Source organism: Mus caroli, chromosome 17 (genome assembly GCF_900094665.2).
Source record: "Mus caroli chromosome 17, CAROLI_EIJ_v1.1, whole genome shotgun sequence".
NCBI lineage: Eukaryota > Metazoa > Chordata > Mammalia > Rodentia > Muridae > Mus > Mus caroli.
In genome coordinates this window covers 32688054-32707213 of record NC_034586.1, presented here as the reverse complement: position 1 = coordinate 32707213, position 19160 = coordinate 32688054, and the positions used below count along the sequence as shown (strand labels likewise).

Here is a 19160-nt window from a genome sequence, read left to right as displayed (position 1 = left end):
TGCAGTCCACAGGGGTGTGGGTAGGGCAGGCAGGCCTAGGGCAGTGGGGGCCCATTGACCCCTGGGTGGTAGAAGGCACAGTTGTTCTCATAGAGGCAGTTGCCCTTCATCACGAAGTGTCGGCAGACAGGGCGGTTTGACATGTCTGTGGGAACAATGGCAGAATGGTTACAATCACCTAAGAGATCANCATCACCATCCCACCCCAGTCCAGAGCAATGGAGCCAAGTGTTCCATTACACAGTATTGGAGGGTTGATGTGAAGATGGAGGTAGTTACTGCCTTCCTTGTATATAGAGAGCTTTAAGGAGATGGAGCACCTTGTCCTTTGCACCTCCCCCTCTGCCCCTCAGATATGTTGAGGTCCTGCATGTGGGACTTCAGGCATGTCCTCACCTCCTCCATGACTGTGGCCTCCATCATGCCCTCGGTGGCCGCCTCCCCCATGGCCATCATGTCCACGGTGTTCATGAGGTGGTGGCCCTCGATGGTCGTGGCCTCGATGGCTAGGGACATCGTGTGGCCGGTGTCCATGGGGTCCTCCGTGTCCAGGGCCTTCATGGGAACGATGTCCACCACTTCCACCCATGTTCCCTCCAGGGCCATCATGAGAACGATGTCCACTGCCCATGTTCCCTCCAGGGCCATCATGGGAACGATGTCCACTGCCCATGTTCCCTCCAGGTCCTTCATGGGGGCGGTGTCCACCACCTCCAACCATGCCTCCTCCACCAGGACCCCCTCGGCCATTTGGCGGTCCTCCTCCAGAACGACCTCCTCTGGCTCCTCGGAATGGAGGTGGTGGCGGTGGCTCATTTCCTCCTCGACCCCCTCGGCCTCTGTGGTATGGTCCGGGAGCAGGTCCTGGACCCCCACGCATTGGGCCACCTCGCATGGGATCACCTGGGCCATCCCAGAATGGATCACCTCCCCGAGAAGGTGGTGGGGGACCTAAGAGACGTGGACCCACTGGTCCACCAGGGCCTCCATGGGGACCTGTTAGAGAAAAAGAAAAAAAAATCAGTTGTCATAATCTAGCACTGCTGTTTTCTAAGCTGACTCCTAGCTGTTGCCAGGCTGAAATTAAGCCGTAACCCCACTCACTCCTTCTCACGTACCTGGCATGGGCCCTCCAGGACCAGGGGGGAAATGCTGCATACCCTTCGGGCCCCCAGGGCCTCCTGGTGGGAAGCCATTGGCCACAGGACCAGGACCTAGGAGCCCATGTGGCACTGTAAATGAAACAGGAGTAAACCAGTCAGGAGGTAAAGTCTACAAGTACTGCGTGGCTTCCCATAGTGTGCCCAACTATCCTCAGATCCACCTGGCAGAGTACTGCTCTGTCCTGTTGTCCCCTCCCATGGTTTGCCCAGTGGCTGGCTCTGAGGATTAGCCAGCATCTGCGCATCCCCACCCTGCCCAGGCATCCTCCCCAGCCCTGGGGGCTGCTCCCAGGATTACCCAGCATCTGCTTGAGCTTGTCTGAGTAGTCGGGCTGCTTCAGCAGCTCCTCTGAAGGGTGGCTGTTTGGACTGCCCTGTGAGCAAGAGAAACCACAGGTGAGAGTCAGCAACAACTTAGCATGTAAATGCAAGACAGGAGGAAGTGGGATAAGCCAGGCACAGGGTGCAGGCTGTCCCTGCCCAGCCTGGGCTACACAGTGAGCCTCTCTCACAAAATTGAAATCCAACAAGACTGAAGAGAATGTGGGGAGTGTCACGTGAGGAAGAAGACTCACATACCATTATGGAAGTGAGGATCTCCTGAACATTGATGCCGCCTCCTCCAGGGCCCTGGGGACTCTTTCCAGCTCCCATGCTTCCCATAAGATTGGCCAGAACTGGAGGCAGCTTGGAGCCTCCTGCTCCATCAGGTGAGCCACCAGACCCTCCAGGCTCCAGGGTCTCTACATATGGAGTCTCATCCATGGCACACTCCTAAGCACAGACCAGTACAAATCAGGGTTGTAGAAAATAGCACAGCGGCATCCTCCCATTAGCACCCACCACTGCTTCCTACCCACAACAGTGTGACAGCCACTTACCTCATCCAAGGGGATGAGTTTCGGGGGAATGGGTTCATATGGCTCAGGATCAGGCTCATGGGGACTGTCGCAAACACCGCAGGTGAAGGAGAAAGAAGAAAACAAGGGACCACAATCACATTAATTCAGTCCCCTCAAGATGGTGTTTTCTTTCTCTTTTTCTTTTTTTGTTTGACACAAGTTTCTCTGTCTACAGTTCTGGCTGTCCTGAAACTTACTTTGTAGATCATGCTGGCTTTGAACTCACAAGAGACCTGCCTGCCTCTGCCTCTGCCTCTGGAGTGCTGGCATTAAAGGCATTCACCACTGTGCCTGGCTGCCCCCCTAGGCTCTCTGTGGTGCCTCCCTATTTCCCCACCACACAGGCACTGCACACCTCTCCTCACCTCTCCTTGTTCAGGAAGAGTTCCTGAAGGATGCCCTTCTCCCGCTCAGCCTGGATGTATCGCTCCTGGCTGTTGCTTCCTGGGATGACAAGAGGTGAGGGCAGAACCAGAGGCCTGGGACACACCCAGGGCACTTTCTCCTCCATATTGTCATGGCTTAGTCGCCGAGCTGTCTCGAAAGCATGTCGGTCCGACAGTATCTCACGCTTAGCAGCCTCCCCGAAGTCCTTGATCTTGTTCACATTCACTGCAGGGGAGGCAGAAGGCAAGAGGACAGGTAAGTGAGACTGCCCCTGCTCAGATTCCAACCCTGGCATGCAGAGAACTGGCATCTTACCTCGCTCAGTTTCATCCAGTTCAAAGTAGAAATACTCTCTCAGCTTGCCCTCCTCAGGCCAAGTCACAGTTTTCCTCTTTCTGCCCTTGCGAGTCAGCTGGTTGGGATCTCCAGGGCTCTCCACAGGCTTTGCATCCAGAGCTCCTGGCTCTGAAGAGGCTGTAAACAAGACAAGTTTTAGCCACAGATCCAGCCATGCAGAAAAGACCTCAGCCCAGGCTCAGTAAGTTACCTGCATCCATGAGCTCTGGAACTTCAACAGGGGGAACAGGGGTGCCAGGGCGGTCCGTGTCCATGGGCTCAGCAGGTGGTGCAGGCTCTGGGGAGGAAGGTTTGGCTGTGCTCGGCTCAGTGCTTGTTTTCCCTTCAAAAGGGCTGGGCTATTATGAAAGAGAAAGTAACCAATGAGCTGAAAATACACCCAGGGAAATTGAGCTGGATCTTAAATGCCCAACAGTCCCACCTTAGCTCACCCCAGAAGGCAGTCCCTGCTGTCACCTACAACAGCTCCTAGCCTCTGCACCCCATGTACCCTACCAACGAAACTCACCTTGGCAGCAGTTGGCGATAGAACCTTCTTCTTCTTCTTAATTTTGATGCCTGGGACAGGGGCTGAATTGAGAGCATCCAGAAAACCCAGGCCCTCCATAGCTACAGAATGAAAAAGTAGAATTAGAGGAACTGATGCCTCCTTCACAAACCTATGCCTGCAGAGTCCAACCAGAAAGCACAAGTGGGGCCAGTGACCAGGAAGCAATGCTCACACAGGAGACTTCCACTATTCCATCTTTCTTTTGGCAGAAAGCTATGACTTTATAACAATTACAGAATTCACAATTTGTTAAGCAGGCTGCTGAAACCACCACAGAGGGTCCAGCCACGAGGGAGAGCCTGATAAGCTTATCACTTGAGAGGGCACCGATTCTTGCAACTTATCTAACATGACTCTTATGAAAGGTGTACTGGCTAGTTTTGTGTCAACTTGACACAGCTGGAGTTATCACAGAGAAAGCAGCTTCAGTTGGGGAAGTGCCTCCATGAGTTCCAACTGTAAGGCATTTTCTCAATTAGTGATCAAGGGGGAAAGGCCCCTTGTGGGTGGGACCATCTCTGGGCTGGTAGTCTTGGTTCTATAAGAGAGCAGGTTGAGCAAGCCAGGGGAAGCAAGCCAGTAAAGAACATCCCTCCATGGCCTCTGCATCAGCTCCTTTGGTGATGAATAACAGTATGGAAGTGTAAGTCGAATATAACCCTTTCCTCCCCAACTTGCTTCTTGGTCATGCTGTTTGTGCAGGAATAGAAATCCTGACTAAGACAGAAGGGGGGGTTTCAGTACAAAAATCCTAAGATGCTAAGACATCAAAAGCAAAGCAAAAGACGGCACCCCAGGCCTACTCACGCTGTGGAGGGATGATCTTCACTTTGATTTCTTTGGTGGTATTGGGGGTTGTGTTGAGAGGCTTGTATTTCTTCTCTGCAGGTGGGGCAGCATCACCTGGAGCAGCTGTGGCACTGCAGATGCAAAGGAAGAACAGTCAAAAAATCTCCCAATTCCCACTTCTTTCCAAAGGCCCTAGGCTCCTTAGAAACCTACACCAGTGCCCATACCTCTGCCGCTTCAGGGGGATGGGCTTCAGGTTGTACTTGTCTGACACAACCACAGTGCTGGAGTTCTTCTTCACAGGCACCAAAGATGGGGTGTCCAGCTCCAGTCCTGAGGAGAGACATGGTGACTTTAACCCTTACTGTTTCTCCCTGTGGCCACCCTCTCCATGCTCTAGCCTTGAATAAGTGCCTTAGCTTCTCCTTTAGCCTCCTTCCTTCCAAGAGTTTGATATTGCAATCAAACTCCTAGCCTGAGGCACTGACTGTGCATGTGGATGGTCCTGCAAAGCCTAGCTGACAGCCTTACCAGTAGAACGGAACTTGGCATGACTGGGTGCCGTAGTTCTAAGTGACTTGGGCTTCTCTTTCTTCTTCTCTGGGGCTTCCTCAGCCCGGGTCTCAGCTTTCACTTCAGTCAAAGGCCGCTCAGGAAGCGTGGTTCGACTTTTCCCCTCTTCCTTCCTTTTCTTCTTATCTTTCTCTGTTATAGAAAGACAAAGCAGGTAAGCGTCTCATTTGGATAAATAGATCGTCAGAGGTGAAGAACCAGCCTCGAGACACCCAAGGGCTACCTTCTAAGGATAGCACCTGGGTAAAGAGGCCAGAACCTTACCTGCAGGCTGGGTGCTACTCTGGGAGCGGATGACAGCCATCCAGTCACTGACAAGGACTGATGCCAATTTCCGGAGCTCTGAAGGTGAAAGGGGGAGAAAAACTACTTATTTAGCAATAATTTAGTATTTCCAGCAAAAAAATACATAAACATTAAAAAAAAAAAAAACCAAAAAACTCTATTCAAGCGAGAAAGCAGTCTAGAGCCAACTGGGAAGAGATGAGGGAGACAGTGGTAATGAGAGCGTCCTTCCTCTGCCTGGGACATGTCCTCTCAGTTACTAAGGACACTCAAAAGACATCATAAAACTGGAAAATGTCAGTATCCCAAAGAACCAAATATTGAGAATAAAACTAAAAAGGGTAGAAAGCTAGAGTGTAGTTTCCATTTAATGCTTAAGTTCTTTTTTTTTCCTTCTTTTTTTCGAGACAGGGTTTCTCTGGAATTCACTTTGTAGACCAGCCTGGCCTCAAACTCAGAAATTCGCCTGCCTCTGCCCCCCCAGTGCTGGGATTAAAGGTGTGTGCCACCACACCCGGCAATGCTTAAGTTCTTATCCAGCATGCAGGGTACTCCGGCCTTGCTCCCCAGAAACAGATAAACAGCTCTAAAGGCCAGGATTGTGATTTAAAGTAAAGTGGGTCCCTCGCCTGCCTTCAGGGATAGTTCGTCACAGTGAAGAACTCCTGACACATTCATAAGCTCCCCTGATATTAAAGGACTTGGCTGGCCATTTTCATTAAACATAGGGATAAATCTGTATTTTTATCAGAATAGATAAGTCTTGTAAGCTGAGTATCTTGGTTCATGCCTCTAATCCAGTACTCAAAAGGACTGCCATGGATTCACAGCCAGTCCAGCCTCTAAGGCCAGACCAGTTTGAGGCAAACCTGGTCTACCAAGTGAGTTCCAGGTCAGTCAGGGCCATACAAAGGGATGCCACATCAAATAAACAACAGCAAAACCCCACTCCTACAGAAATGTTTCCCAGTAGGCATACTCCATGTGAAAAACAAGTTTCATTTGGAATGGAGAGGGATCATGAGTTGGGCGTGGTGGCGCACACCTTCAGTTCCAGTGCTCTGGAGACAGAGGCAAGTAAGCTCTGAGTTCGAGGCCAGCCTGGCCTGCATAGTGAGTCCCTGGACAGCCAGGGCTATACAGAGAAAGTTTGTCTCTCAGAAAGACACAGAAAAAGGGAGGGAGGGAAGCAGGGCTGAGCAAGCAAAAATGAAAGGACAGCCAGTAAAGGAAGCAGTAAGGCAGCCAGCCGCAGCCTCCGAGCGAGGCCGGGCCAGTCAGGACTCTGACACGCACCTTCATCCTCACTTGACTTGCTGAGCTGCTTCACTAGTTTTGCTGTGTTGTTCTGTGAGAGAAGGAAAGGCAGAAGGGTCAGCAGAGGAATAAGCCGAGCTCACTCAGCATTAACCATCCCACCTCTTGACTGCACAGCCATACTTCAACCTGCTCCAAAACCTGCAAATACTTTATCTTCTGAAAAAGGGTCGATCTTTGTAACCCTGGGTAGCCTGGAGCTCACTATGTAGGTAAGGCAGACCTTGAACCCACAGAAATTCACCTGCCTCTACCTCCCAAGTAGATTAAAGGCATGAGCCACTGGACTTTATTCCCATTATAGAGATGGGAAACTGAGGTTCAGATCTATGAGAAACCACATGCCTAATAACGGAGATAAATCTACAGAGTCCTCCACTTCAAAATGTCCATTTTCCTCTGCTATTCCACCTCACAAATTCCAGATTGCCACCCATCAGGACTGAATGGAGCTTTTCCTCAGCTATGCTAGCCCAAAGAGGAAATGTGGGTAATGAAGCCTGAAGATACCTGCTTGAGATGGTCCACAGTAAGCGGGAGGTGCTGCAGAGTCAGCAGAATCTGCTGTAGGAGAGGAATGTTGTTGGTGGTCTTGGAATAGGTTAGCCAGTTGTTCAGAAGCTTGTAGCCACCGACATCAATAAACCTGTGGGCAGGTGGGAACAGGATATGGTGAGCCTTCCTAGGTTTGAGAACTAGCAAGTCCCCATGCCCAGAGACCAGTCTCCCATCACAGCCTCCAGTCCAGTCACCTGCACTGCACTTACTTGACGAGCACTTCTGGAGCGCGGGTCTGCAGGATTATGTTCAAGTACGTGCATCGACTCACCATCTTTCGTGCCTCCTTCATTAGACTAGGAGAGGAGCAGATAGATAATCTGCTTTGAGTATTACTAGTATTCACATCTCAGAGTCAGGGTCTTATTAGCCCAGGATAGCCTCCCCTCCTGAGAGCTAGGATGACAGGCACAGAGAGGGCACCATGTCAGCTAATCTCCTACAGCATAATCTTAGGAGTCCTGGAGCCCCTGATGATATTCTTTGCTCCAGGATGTAGAGACACCAGATGGCTAGAATTGTGGAATGAATCTAGAGTTATATAAAAACCCAGGGGAGGATAGAAGGTACCCGAGTCACCTGGGAGAGCAGCCCTCCTGTCTCAACACACAGAAACAACTGCCTCCAGGAGGAGTCAGGGTTCACACATTTCCCTTTATAATCTAAGACTGCTTTTCTCTGGAAAAGGTTAAGGATCTCGGAAGGAAATGACATGACCCAAAACCAAGCCAAGGATTCTGTCCTATGCTCCCCTGGTATCACCCCAAGACACTCGGGGTTATGGATCAAACCCCCAGCTTCCATCATGGCCAGCAGCCAAGAGATCACTGCTCTCGTGTTCCAAATGCACTGCTCGAGGCCTCCTCTACTGATAAGGACCCTAAGAAGGGCACAGACTCACCTGAAGATCTTGGAAATCCCATCCACACTCTTCACTTCTCCTTCCCGGGTAAGGAAGCTATCCAGGCCCTTGAGAAGTTCTTTGGGGTCTATGGGACCTGAACCCATGATGGTGGCTTCTGAGGTAAAAGAAAAACAAAACAGGATAAATGGATGGCAAAGATCGCCAGCCCCACTAACTTATCCTCTAATAAATCCCGTCAGCACATTTAAGACTCATGTATGCTCATGTGCACTATTTTCTAGATAAGAAACATCAGATCTGTGCTCACAACATAGCCTTGACAACTTAAAAGTGGGGCTAATCAAGACCCCAATTTTGAGTTACACTTCAAGAGAGTATCAAGGCTAATTAAGACCCATGCAAGCTGCTCACTTCTTCATACGTGTAAGAAGGTCCTGCCCCCAGTTAGCTGCTGGTAATCTGGTGAGGTGAGCAGCTGCAGCTTCCTCAGATAACTAAGATAACCCTAGGAATCTGGGTAAGAACTTAACAATCAGTCATCCTCTCCCCAGAAATCAATTCCCTTTATCTTGGCTGCTTAAGAGTCAATCACAGGTGGGAGAATAAGTCAGCTCAAGTGGTGGATGAGAAAACAGCGGGGCCCTGAGCAGAGCCCTTCCCCGGGGAGCCAAGAGAAGCTCTCGGACTGAAGAGGAGATAGGCAGGCTCTCATGGGCCCTGAATAAGGCTACTCACTGGCCAAACACCAAACAAGTGTTTATTGTTCCAAAGTTCAAGAGAAACTTGGCTTGTGGTTTCAGAAGCAAAGATGCAAACCTGACCCTTTCCTGCCCTCAAGACTCGCCACTCTCCAAGACTCCCAAGAAAAGCCCCAAACTGAGAACCAGAAACTAGGAACCAAAAGTAATAAAGGTAAAGGCAGGGGAAGTGAGACACCACTTCAAACCAGGCTGGGACAGGAGTGAGTTAAACACTACACTCCTTCCATGAATAGGAAGCCACTTCTACAGTTACAGAGAGAGAATTAGAGCTGCTATGGTTCTGACTGGGGGTTTTAAGTCATACTTCTATCAGCACTAGCTTCTGGGAAACAAAAGTACAGGCCTCCTCAGCAGCTGAGATGGCCAGGCCCAAAGGGACAGGAAAAAGGTGAGAGCCCTCTGCATCCTGCACATCACAGAAACAAGGCAGTCCCAAGGGTGAAAAAAAAGTCTTAAACAAAACAAAAATCATTGTATTTCCTACAGATAAGATTCTTACAATATAAATCAGTTTGTTTGTTTTTCCCCCCTCAGACAAACCAGAAAAGTAAGATGTGTAAAAAAGAACTGTTTTCCTGGCTTAGACATGTTTAACCTGGGTAAAGAGGCTGTCAGACAAGAGTGATTCTCCAGATAAAACAAGATAAAAATTTAGAGTTTAAAACAAAAAAAAAGTCAGCTTTAAATGTGGACTTCCTAATAACCCAGGGCAGCAGGCAAGAGCAGCGAGGAGGTGTTGACAAAGGAGGGTGGCAGCAGTCTCTAGAGCAGAGACTACTGCCTGTGGGCTCAACACGGGGAGATGCAGACAAGAAATGCTGAGCACTGAGCAAAACTTGTTAACCTGTTGTCGCCCAATACCCTGGAACCTGAGGTCAGAGGAGAAAAACATTCAACAGTGGAAATGTTTACTAGTTAAGGAGGCAAATCCACTCATGTGTGGCCATCTGTACACAGAGAGAGGAAATCTCTTGTGTCCTCAGTGATCTGCAGAAGCCCCAGGTATATAACAGATCTGTTAAGACTGGCAAAGGGATGAATGGGCCCAAGGTAAAAATACATATACGTAAGCTAGAGTAGAGAGTTTTAAAGTCTTTTATACTCACATAAATCTAACAGAACCCCAAATAAATATGTATGAAATTTGACAAGTCTTGAATTAAACATTACTTCATCCCTCTGACACAGCTGACTAAAACCCAGAGCTAAATAAACATATTTCCTTTGTGCCTCTACCTATGAATGGACTCTAATGTCCCCCCCCCCCCATTCAATGGGCAGACAAGGCAGGAGACAGCCTTTAGAGAAACTGTTACCATTGTACAAAGCTGAGCCATGTCTAGTGCCCTCTGCTGGAAATGGGGCCTTGGTGCTTTAAAATTCCCGCTTATATAAACAATAAAAAGGCACAATAGTCAAGAAAGCTGGGGGACAAAACAGGACTGTTGAGATCTGGTTTCCCACTGTTATGTACACTGGGGAGGATGGCTGAACTTGTCTCCTCACAGTAAAACGTGAATGTTCTCAGTGCCTTTTCTTCAGTATTATTTACTCCTTATAAGGGACCCCAAGTCCTTACAACCTAGGTTTCCATTTTCACAGGCAAACTATAAGGTCTTCCAGTGGGAACAAAGAATCCATCATGCTTGGAGCAGGTCTGTGGTGAAGGCCCAATAATGCTGTGACCACGGTGGGCAGGGACAGCGCTCAAGTATTCCCTGCTCCTGCTCTGGAGTTACAAGTTGAAGAAACTTTCTGTAACCATAAAGAACTCAGGTCATGTTTTCTTTTCTTATTTTTTTTTTGTTAACCAGCTGCTAATGTCCATGAAGGCCACAGACAAAAGGAGACAAGGGAACTTCTCCTGTGATGTGCGCACCTCCACCTTCTAAGTGCTGGGGAATGTTCTACACTTCTTACTAGAGATACTAAATTCCTATCCAACTTCACAGTGAATTTGAGTTGAGGGTTACTTGGTTTAAAATGGTGGGAAAACATCAATCCTGGCTAGTTACTAAACATCTACCACAACTGCATCCTGAATCCGTTCAGAAAACAAGGTCCATGCAAGCCAGGCTACTTTAAAAAAAAAAAAAAAGTCTTTGTTCTGCCCTGGGCTATCTTCCCTCAGTGTCTCAAGAGCTTCCTGTTATGACAGTGATTGGACTGTCTCAGGTGGGTCACCTTGCATGGTGAGGCCCTATGCTTCCCTCACCTTTATTTTGAAAATCTTTTAAACTTCTTAAAGTATTTGGCTTTCAATAAAGACACAAAATTACCACCCTGGCCCTAGAATTCTGGCCACTGTAAGACTCAGGTTCTCCAAGGTCCCCTAGAAATAGAGAGCCTTGCTTTTTTCCATCTCCCACCTAAGACCTTCTTTACTAATCCCCTGCTCACTAGAGATCAGGAGCCCAGTAGGTGGAATATTCAGATCCCAAGGTAGGTGTGTTGCAGAGGCACCTGGCAAACTGCTTAAAAGATAAAAAAGACGTGTGGTAAATAGACATGTGGAAGAGGCCCTCCCATTCAATCAGAAGTCCAAGCAATAATGAGAATCCACACCCAGCAGAAAATGAGCCCTGATGTACCCAAGTCACCGTAGGACAGCAGGACAAAAGGCTTATAAACTCTGTCTAGAAACTCCACACTTCACTCAGGACTTTAAATAAAAAAATGAAAAGTATATGAAGAAACTGTCAAAGACTTGACTTTGAAAAAGCTGGGGAAAGAGATAAAGAACCAGACACCCAATACTGCCCTGGAGGGCGTGGCTCGCAACATGCAGGGCGGCCCCAGCACTCAGCAGGGAGGAAAAGAGGACATTCCTTTCCTCAATGCTTTAACAGAATTTCTTTTTAGGAAGGAAGGAAAAAAGAAATTCGAAAAGGTGGCTCTTTGGGAAAAAGAAAGGTTGTGAAATGTAATACCAGAAATGTTTTGCTTACCAGAAACCGTAGCTTGACTCCCCCTGCCTCGAGTTTAAACTGCAGCCTCCTTTCCTAAAGATTCACTTCTCATCCTAGTGCCAACATACAGGAACTAAGCAACTGCAGGTGATGGCACTGAGCACAAAGAGTTTATCCCCAAACTGAGAGGTGAGAATAAGGATGGTTTACAAGAAAGTCCTACCAGTACCCACCCTCTCCCCAGACTGTTAACAAAGCAACCAATACTCAGGTAGTGTAAGGACCCTTCCTGAGCAGCATGGCACATTGCAGCTCCCTCAGGCCCTGTGTCTTGCCCCAGTCTCTCTAAAGCAGTTGGGGTTGAGCTGTTTTCCACCCCTATCCACTGAAGCACGGAATAGGTCCAAGCAGTTGTGATGAGTGGAAGGTGAAATCAAGGCAATGGGCTTTTAACACAAAACCTAGAGCTACATACACAAGGACTAGGACAGCCTCCATCCCTAGAGCTCATTAAGCTTTTATCCCTGGAAGATTTATCATAAAAGATAAAAGAAACAAGGAAAAAAAAAAAAAACAAACGTATTCTCCCCAACAGCAATCTGCACAGGGAGAGAAGGCATCTGCTTGGGGGCGGAGTTTTCAGAGAGGAAGCAAGCTGATTACATCACCTTTCACGGTGGCTCCACCCCCTTGACCAAGCGTCTAGGGAAGCCCTAAGCTGACTGGCAAAGGAGAAAAACAAAGGAGAGGGACGCCATTTTGTTATGGAGAAGATTCAAACTTTAAAAGGCCGGCCAGATCTGCCTGCCGGTAGCTTTACTTAACACTGTACGGCACTAAGTTAAAAAAACAAAAAACAAACAGAAGCCATCCCTCTGGCCACCACCCTCAACTTAACCTATCTTAAATCAGTTTAAGAGCCTATTACTGAAAATAAAATCAATTAATATACAATTTTCTGCGGGATAAGAATCTGAATTTGCAACTAAAATTCAACTTGCTACTACCGCCGACCACCCCAATCCTCCCTACAAAAGGCAAGTGGTAGGACTTGGACCCCTCAACAAATAGGACCGAGGGGGGGGGGACAGGAGAAAAATGGGTCAAGACACAACCTGCAACGCCGCTTGCAAGACAAAAGGACAAGCAAGGAAAAGTCGCCATATTTGAAGCAGGGAGGAAAAAAATTCTTTTAACGACACAATCTTCTAGAAAGATAGCATTCAAATGCACTAATGGCTTTTAAAATTATACTCCTGAGTTCCACATTCCCAACCTTTCCACCCTCTTAGCTGTATCCACCACCCACTAAAAAGTATCAAGTTAAAATGTTAATCACTTTTGCCTTTAAATAACCTATGCAAGCTGAAACAATCACAAGACATTCTTTACCTCCCCAAATGTTATTGTATGTACTTGTTACTATGATTTTTGCCCTAAATTTAAGTGTCTTGCAATCTTTATTCCTAGATTGCCACCTATTTTAACCACACAATATATCCCAAGCAAATTACATTAAAATAGAGAGGATTTAACAGTCACTTTAAAGACATAGCCAGCTAATATTTCTCTCTGCCCATCTCCTTACCCTGCAATCTTTATGTACAGATTGCTTATTAATCTGGCAAATTGAAAGGCGTTCTGCTTGTCTCACACACAAAGAAGTGGGACTTCTGGGCCACAAGATCCACCATCTTTTGTATGTGAGCTCATTAACCCTTTTGAAGACTGCTAACCAGAGGAAGGTAACCATTCCTCCTCATAATCGCAAAGGCTTATGCTCTGGCAGTCTGGAAATTTGCTGGATTATCAAGGGTTAACCGTCAAAATCCTCACTGGCTGGCCCTCCCTTCACCCTCTCCCTTGCCTGCTCCACAGCAGGGAAGAGGCAGGTGGTAGGGGAGAGAGAACAAAGACTGTTTAGACCCACAGGACCTTTAATGGAGATTTAAGAGACCCGATTGGTCCTTCTCCAGTACTCTACATTTGTTCTATGGTCTCATTTCTTCCTCTCATTATTTTTTGGTTTCACAACGGGAAACGTTGATTTCTTGTTCAAGGCTGGTTTTTGAAAATTCGACACTTACTATCCAATTTTTTTGCGACGTCAGCACCTCGGGCTCAGGGGGGAGGGGTAAAATTTTGGAGGAAAAAAAATAAAGCAACCAACCAGGACCCAAACTCAGTTACTTGTGGGGCCTCATTGGATCAAAAAGTCTCTTTTAAAAAAGTAAAGACCAACTCAGTTTTCATTTCCCCCCCACCCAACTCCATTTAGGGAGAGGGGGTCGTTGAAAAAAAAAGTCTGAGTGGATTCCAAAACGGAAATGCTGGATGAGTGAGATTGGGTGGGTTTGGGCAGGGAAGGTGGTTGATTATTTTTGAAGTTATGTGGTGACGGTCCTTCGGCCACAGATTTCAAGTCCCAAGCAGCGTGGGCTGGTGGGGTGGGCAAGATAGGTGGGGAAGGGCAGAAGACACAAGTGGTTGGGCTGGTGGCTGATTTCCCTTTCCCCCCTCTCAGGATCCTTTCAAGGGTTTAGATGTTGCTGAGGCTTGTTTGTTTTCCTGATGGCCGGCCTGTCTTTCTCCGAGAAAATTCAACCTGGGATAAAAGGAACACAAAAGGAGGAAGGTGTAATCAGTACGGGTCGCCTTTAAACGTTTCAAAGTTGTCGCAGGACGCAGCCGCATTAGAGAAAAACGTGGCTGCCCATTAAATCCGAAACCACCCCGTTTCCCCGGCCCGCTCTCGGCAAAACGTTACCCTCCAAAGCGACGGAGCACCCAAACTTACCTCTAAACGAACCCCAGAATGGCGGCCGCCCGCTCGGGCGGAGTCTTTTATACCCGGCCACCGCCCAACGCACCCTAACGTGATGGAGAACCGCCCTCGCCGCGACACATTGTGCGCGAGGCAAATGCTGATTGGCCAGAGTGCGAGCCCGGACGCCCGCGGATTGGACGTCCCTCCTCCACCTTCCCGAAGCCCCCTTCCCTCGGTTCCCCTCTTCCGTCTCCTTGCTATCACCTCTACGCCAGCGCGTGATCGCCGCGTCCGGCACCTCCCTTTCCTCTGCCTCCACCACTTCCGCTCCGGCGACCAGGGGTTGCCCTCGGTTGGCCGAAAGGACCCGACGCATGCGCATTGGGAGCACCCTGGTCAAAATCGCAATCAAAACTGCTTTCGTGTTAGACACTAACCATGGAATCTAGGATTCATCGTGACTGGTCCGGGAGAAATGCAATTTTGAAGGCTGGTTCAATTGTGACGCAGTTTAAATTCGCGTCTCTCTGTGGACCCCGCCCCTTGACGCTTCCGCCCTTAGACACGTGAGCAGCGGCCTTCCGCATTGCGGGGCGTGTCCTTGGCCCGCCCTAGAGCGTGTCCCGAGCATGCGCAGCCGCTCTTCCTGCAGGCCGTACGTAGGGTGTGCGTCAAGATGGCTGCCCCCTTGCGGCACACGCTTCTAAAGCTGGTTCCTACACTCTTACGAAGTTCCTATGTAGCTCAGGTAAAACGTTGGAGGGGCTTTCTCTACCTCCCCGTGGTGTCTATACTTTCGACCTTCCCTCCATTAGGAGGAGTCAAGGGGCATGGGTCTTCCCACGTCTACGTGTCAGTCCTGCACCATCCTCCGTCCCCTACGGCGCGCGATTTCTAACTACTGAGCGTTCGGGTCAGAGCCAGGGTTACGGGTTATCATCGTCGTCCCCCGAGTACCATTAGGCAAAAGAACTAAGTGGTGGGGTTGCCCCTGTGGAAATGGGCAGTTCGTATCCATGTTGTTGGTGCCTGAAGTGGCACCCAGGACGTGTTTGTATTTTTTTAGCAAAGGACCCTATTTTAAGAATTTCCCCCGGTGTTCCGGAGACAGCCCAGGCCGGTCTCATAGGTACTTCTGAGGTTTCTACCTCTACCTCCCAGGTTATGGAATTCAAAGCAAGTACACTAGTCCTACTCCACCTCGTCACACGTCATTTCCCCATCAGAGCATGCTTGAGATCATTCTGCTCTCCGGATTGAGATTGCCCTTTAGCCTCAGGTACTCACCACCCTGGAGGTTCTCGGCAGGGCAGGGAGGAATAGAAAGGCTTGTCCCGACGCCACTCCCTAAAATGGGACTACAGAGTAGTGACAGAGGTTACCACCGAAGTAATAACAGGCTTGGTGGCTTTAAAGCTAGCGTTAGGACGCAAATTTGTTTTGCTCTTTGGAATGTTGACCTGCAGCATTTTATGAAACTGGTCAGCGCCGCGACTTTGGGGTTTTCTCATCTGTATGAATCATGCCCAGCTCTCCATTATTAATCTTTGTGTTTTCTTTTTTTTTTTTTTTTCTTTTTTATTTATTGTTTTTTTGAGACAGGGTTTCTCTGTACAGCCCTGGCTGTCCTGGCACTCACTTTGTAGACCAAGTTGGCCTCGAACTCAGAAATCCGCCTGCCTCTGCCTCCCGAGTGCTGGGATTAAAGGCGTGCGCCACCACGCCCAGCTTTCTTTTTTTTTCTTTTAAGATTTATTTATTTATTATATGTAAGTACACTGTAGCTGTCTTAAGACACTCCAGAAGAGGGAGTCAGATCTTGTTAGGGATGGTTGTGAGCCACCATGTGGTTGCTGGAATTTGAACTCCAGACCTTGGGAAGAACAGTCGGGTGCTCTTACTCACTGAGCCATCTCACCCCCCCCCCCCCCCCCCACTAACATCTTTTACCTTGTTGGCTTATCCTGCAGGGTCAGCTTGGGGCCCTAGGTAGAGTGGTTGTCAGTTTAGCACCAACAGAAATGCTACTTTTGTAGCAGAAATGCTATTTTCTTGCTGAGTTATACTGACATTTTGTGTACATGTTCCAACTCTGTGCCCAACGTATGATAAACCAAATAGTTGCAGCCTTTTACTCCCTTTTTAGGTTCCCCTCCAGACTCTTTGCACCAGAGGCCCTCCTGAAGAAGATGCTCCATCCTCACTTCCCGTTTCCCCGTATGAGAATGAGCCTTGGAAATACCTGGATTCAGAAGGTGCCTGAGGTTAGGGGAAAGGAGGGGAAGATGCAGCCTGAAGTAAGTGACTAGAGAAAACCCCTTCCACTCTCGCATGCATAAGTAAACTCCTCTGGTCTTGATTTCAGAATACCAGAACCGCTATGGCTCTCGCCCTGTTTGGGCTGACTACCGCCGCAACCACAAAGGTGGTGTGCCACCACAGCGGACCCGAAAGACATGTATTGTGAGTTTCTAAGGTTCTCATCTTAGTAGAGTGGGAAGAGGCCTCCCGGAAGGTATCATAAATTCTTTCTTTTTTTCCCCCCTACAGCGTAACAATAAAGTTGCTGGGAATCCTTGCCCAATCTGCCGGGATCACAAGTTGCATGTTGACTTTAGGGTAAGGAGAGTCTTTTATCCAGAATTAGAATTTGTAGTCTCCTCACGACACTCCAGAGATTGTCAGAGGTGTCTCACAGTCTTCATATCCCTGAACCTGTACAGTCCTATTTTTCAGTGGTCGCCATTTTGAAAATACCCCTCTTTTGAGCTGGATTTGGTTGCACACGCCTTTAATCCCAGCAGGAGTGAGGCAGATTTCTGAGTTTAAGCCCTGCCTGGTGTGCAGAACAAGTTCCAGGATAGCCAGCGCTCCACAGAGAAACTCATCATGAAAAATAAAGAAGATACAGATTTTAGAGTAGACTTGGATGACATAGATCTGTAACCCCACACTGGCAGGCAGAAGCAGAAGTGTGAGTTCCAAGTTCCAGGCCTTATCATAAATCTACACTAGGTATTACAGAAAGGAAGAAAAAGAAAGCTCCTTTTTACTGGGCTGACGCGCATAGATAATTGAGAAGGTAGGATGAGACAGTCTAAGTAGGTAGCTTCAGACTTGTTATGCAGCTGAACTGAGACCACACCTAGGTGGGTGGGGGGGCTATATATTTTTTCTTAAAGAATAAATTTATTAAGGAAAAACTTCCAAAGACAGGGAAAGTTCAAGGAAAGAGACCCTATTTATCTGTTAAATCACCAGCAAATGTATTGTCTTGTGTGGGTGGACAGAAGCTTCCCTCCATTTTCCTCTTATGAGACAGGGTCTGTTTATGTATCCCAAGCTGTCCTCAGCTCACTGTACAGTCTCAGCAGCCTGAGTTCTGAGGGCCCAGGTGTCTACCGCCTTGCTTGGTTGTCTGTATTTCCTTGTCCTCCCAGAGTCCATTGAGATGCTGGGACCTGGGGCTAGAGGACAGAGATGAGAAGGGAGCTAAAAGTACAGTAGATCCCCCCACACACACCCCTCTACCCCCAGAAAAGCCTTCCAAATGATGAGGCTTGCTTCTAAGTGAATACTAAAGATTATAAAGATGCTCGAGGAGCCAAAGCTGTGGTTGTGCATCAAGGAGGCAGGGCATACGGCGTGTCAGAGTGCTGAGGAGGGTGCTCACCCTTGAAGCACATCCTAGAGGGGACCGCAGTGCCTTTCCAGTGTGTGTACAGAGCAGGTTGCAGTGACTGGGATCCGTGGCGGGCGAGTGAAGACGTAACAGCCAGTTCTGTAACTCCACCGATGTGTCTACTTTCTTCACTGCTCACCTCCTAGCACTGGTCTGTCTGGTTGGTTGATGCAGTTAGAACTTTTAAATTGTTCTTGGTTATGCACTGTATCTTACCATTACCTTCAGCAGCCCAGTGCATTACTTACCACATAGTCATCATTTTGGGGTAATTTCTGGACCTTGATGGCCACCCCTAATTTTTGCTCAAAGGTGGACCATTAGGAGCATGACTTCTCCATAACTGGAAGATTATAGGATATGTGCATGAATTGGTGAGTGAGACAGAGAACAATAAAGAGCCCCTATGAGGGTTTTGTTGGTTTTGTTTTGGTTTTTGGGTTTTTTTGGCTTTGTTTTTTGAGACAAGGTCTCTCTGTAAAGCCCTTGCTGTGCTGGAATTCACTCCACTCAAAAGCATAGATCCACTTGCCACCACTCCCTAGCTCTTCATGTTTGCTTTGCTGGGCTTTTCTTTTTCCGGGAGGGTGGAGGTAGCACTTGCTGGCCTTGATCTCAAAGATAATCTTCTGCCTCCTGTATGTTGGGATTATACCCAACAAGATGTAGCCAAGGCTGGCCCTAACCTACATTCTTCTGTGTTCCTTTTTCATCAAGTTCTGATGGGCTGTGCTACCACAAAGGGCTGGGTTGGTGTAAGGGGGACACACTTAGCCTACAGAGGTCTTGACCAGCCCGTCACTCATTTGTTTATCTCTCTCCTGCAGAATGTGAAGCTCTTGGAACAGTTTGTTTGTGCACACACCGGTATCATCTTTCACGCCCCATACACAGGTTAGCTTGGCAAACCTGTTATGACTTCTACAGTTTTTCCTTGGAGCACTCCTTGTTATGGGATTGGGAGGTAGATGTTCCTTTAGCTCCTATAAATAATAGCACACAGAAGTTTTTGTTTAATGAGAATCATCACTACAATAAAAGTTAAATGTAGACAAAAGACTAAAGTTTTAGAGCCTCCCTGTAGGAGGAAGGGCTGTCTAAATGTACTTTAAAAGGTAAAGCATGGGGCTGGTGAGATGGCTCAGTGGGTAAGAGCACCCGACTGCTCTTCCAAAGGTCCGAAGTTCAAATCCCAGCAACCACATGGTGGCTCACAACCACCCGTAATGAGATCTGATGCCCTCTTCTGGTGCATCTGAAGACAGACAGCTACAATGTACTTACATATAATAAAT

The 19160-nt window shown here is 48.2% G+C and overlaps 2 protein-coding genes across 5 annotated transcripts in view; one reads left to right on the top strand and one right to left on the bottom strand.

Annotated features, from left to right (window-relative positions):
- Positions 1-6: 6 nt before the first annotated feature.
- Positions 7-14733, bottom strand: Ppp1r10 (protein phosphatase 1 regulatory subunit 10). Of its 3 annotated transcripts, none has more exons than XM_021150082.2 (20): positions 14621-14733; positions 13504-14021; positions 7783-7900; positions 7091-7177; positions 6834-6969; positions 6303-6354; positions 4986-5063; positions 4680-4853; positions 4376-4481; positions 4167-4279; positions 3318-3418; positions 3000-3147; positions 2768-2926; positions 2431-2677; positions 2045-2108; positions 1743-1937; positions 1462-1537; positions 1119-1232; positions 397-996; positions 7-145 (listed from the first exon to the last, which is right to left on the bottom strand). In XM_021150082.2, exons 3-20 carry the CDS (start codon positions 7887-7889, stop codon positions 36-38), a joined length of 2667 nt encoding a protein of 888 aa, XP_021005741.1. In that variant the 5' UTR covers positions 7890-7900; positions 13504-14021; positions 14621-14733; the 3' UTR covers positions 7-35. The 3 variants fall into 3 exon arrangements, with proteins under 3 accessions (XP_021005741.1, XP_021005740.1, XP_021005739.1); XM_021150081.2 differs by lacking the exon at positions 14621-14733 and adding an exon at positions 14448-14584; XM_021150080.2 differs by lacking the exon at positions 14621-14733 and adding an exon at positions 14214-14417.
- A 54-nt stretch (positions 14734-14787) lies between these two features.
- Positions 14788-19160, top strand: part of Mrps18b (mitochondrial ribosomal protein S18B) — a 6355-nt gene continuing 1982 nt past the window's right edge. The window contains exons 1-5 of one of the 2 annotated variants that reach the window (XM_021150093.2): positions 14788-14931; positions 16330-16438; positions 16549-16646; positions 16734-16802; positions 18693-18759. In XM_021150093.2, coding sequence (XP_021005752.1) covers positions 14860-14931; positions 16330-16438; positions 16549-16646; positions 16734-16802; positions 18693-18759 — 415 coding nt within the window. In that variant the 5' untranslated portion in view covers positions 14788-14859. The remainder of the gene's footprint in view (positions 14932-16329; positions 16439-16548; positions 16647-16733; positions 16803-18692; positions 18760-19160) is intronic. The other variant, XM_029470851.1, reaches the window with a different exon arrangement.

Excerpts from the sequence above, each read along its gene's own strand:
- Ppp1r10 (XM_021150082.2), bottom strand. The coding sequence starts at position 7,889 with ATGGGTTCAGGTCCCATAGACCCCAAAGAACTTCTCAAGGGCCTGGAT. Across the intron at positions 2,678-2,767 it reads ACTGGATGAAACTGAGCGAG|TGAATGTGAACAAGATCAAG; the intron begins GTAAGATGCCAG and ends CCTCCCCTGCAG. Across the intron at positions 997-1,118 it reads TCCTGGAGGGCCCATGCCAG|GTCCCCATGGAGGCCCTGGT; the intron begins GTACGTGAGAAG and ends TTTCTCTAACAG.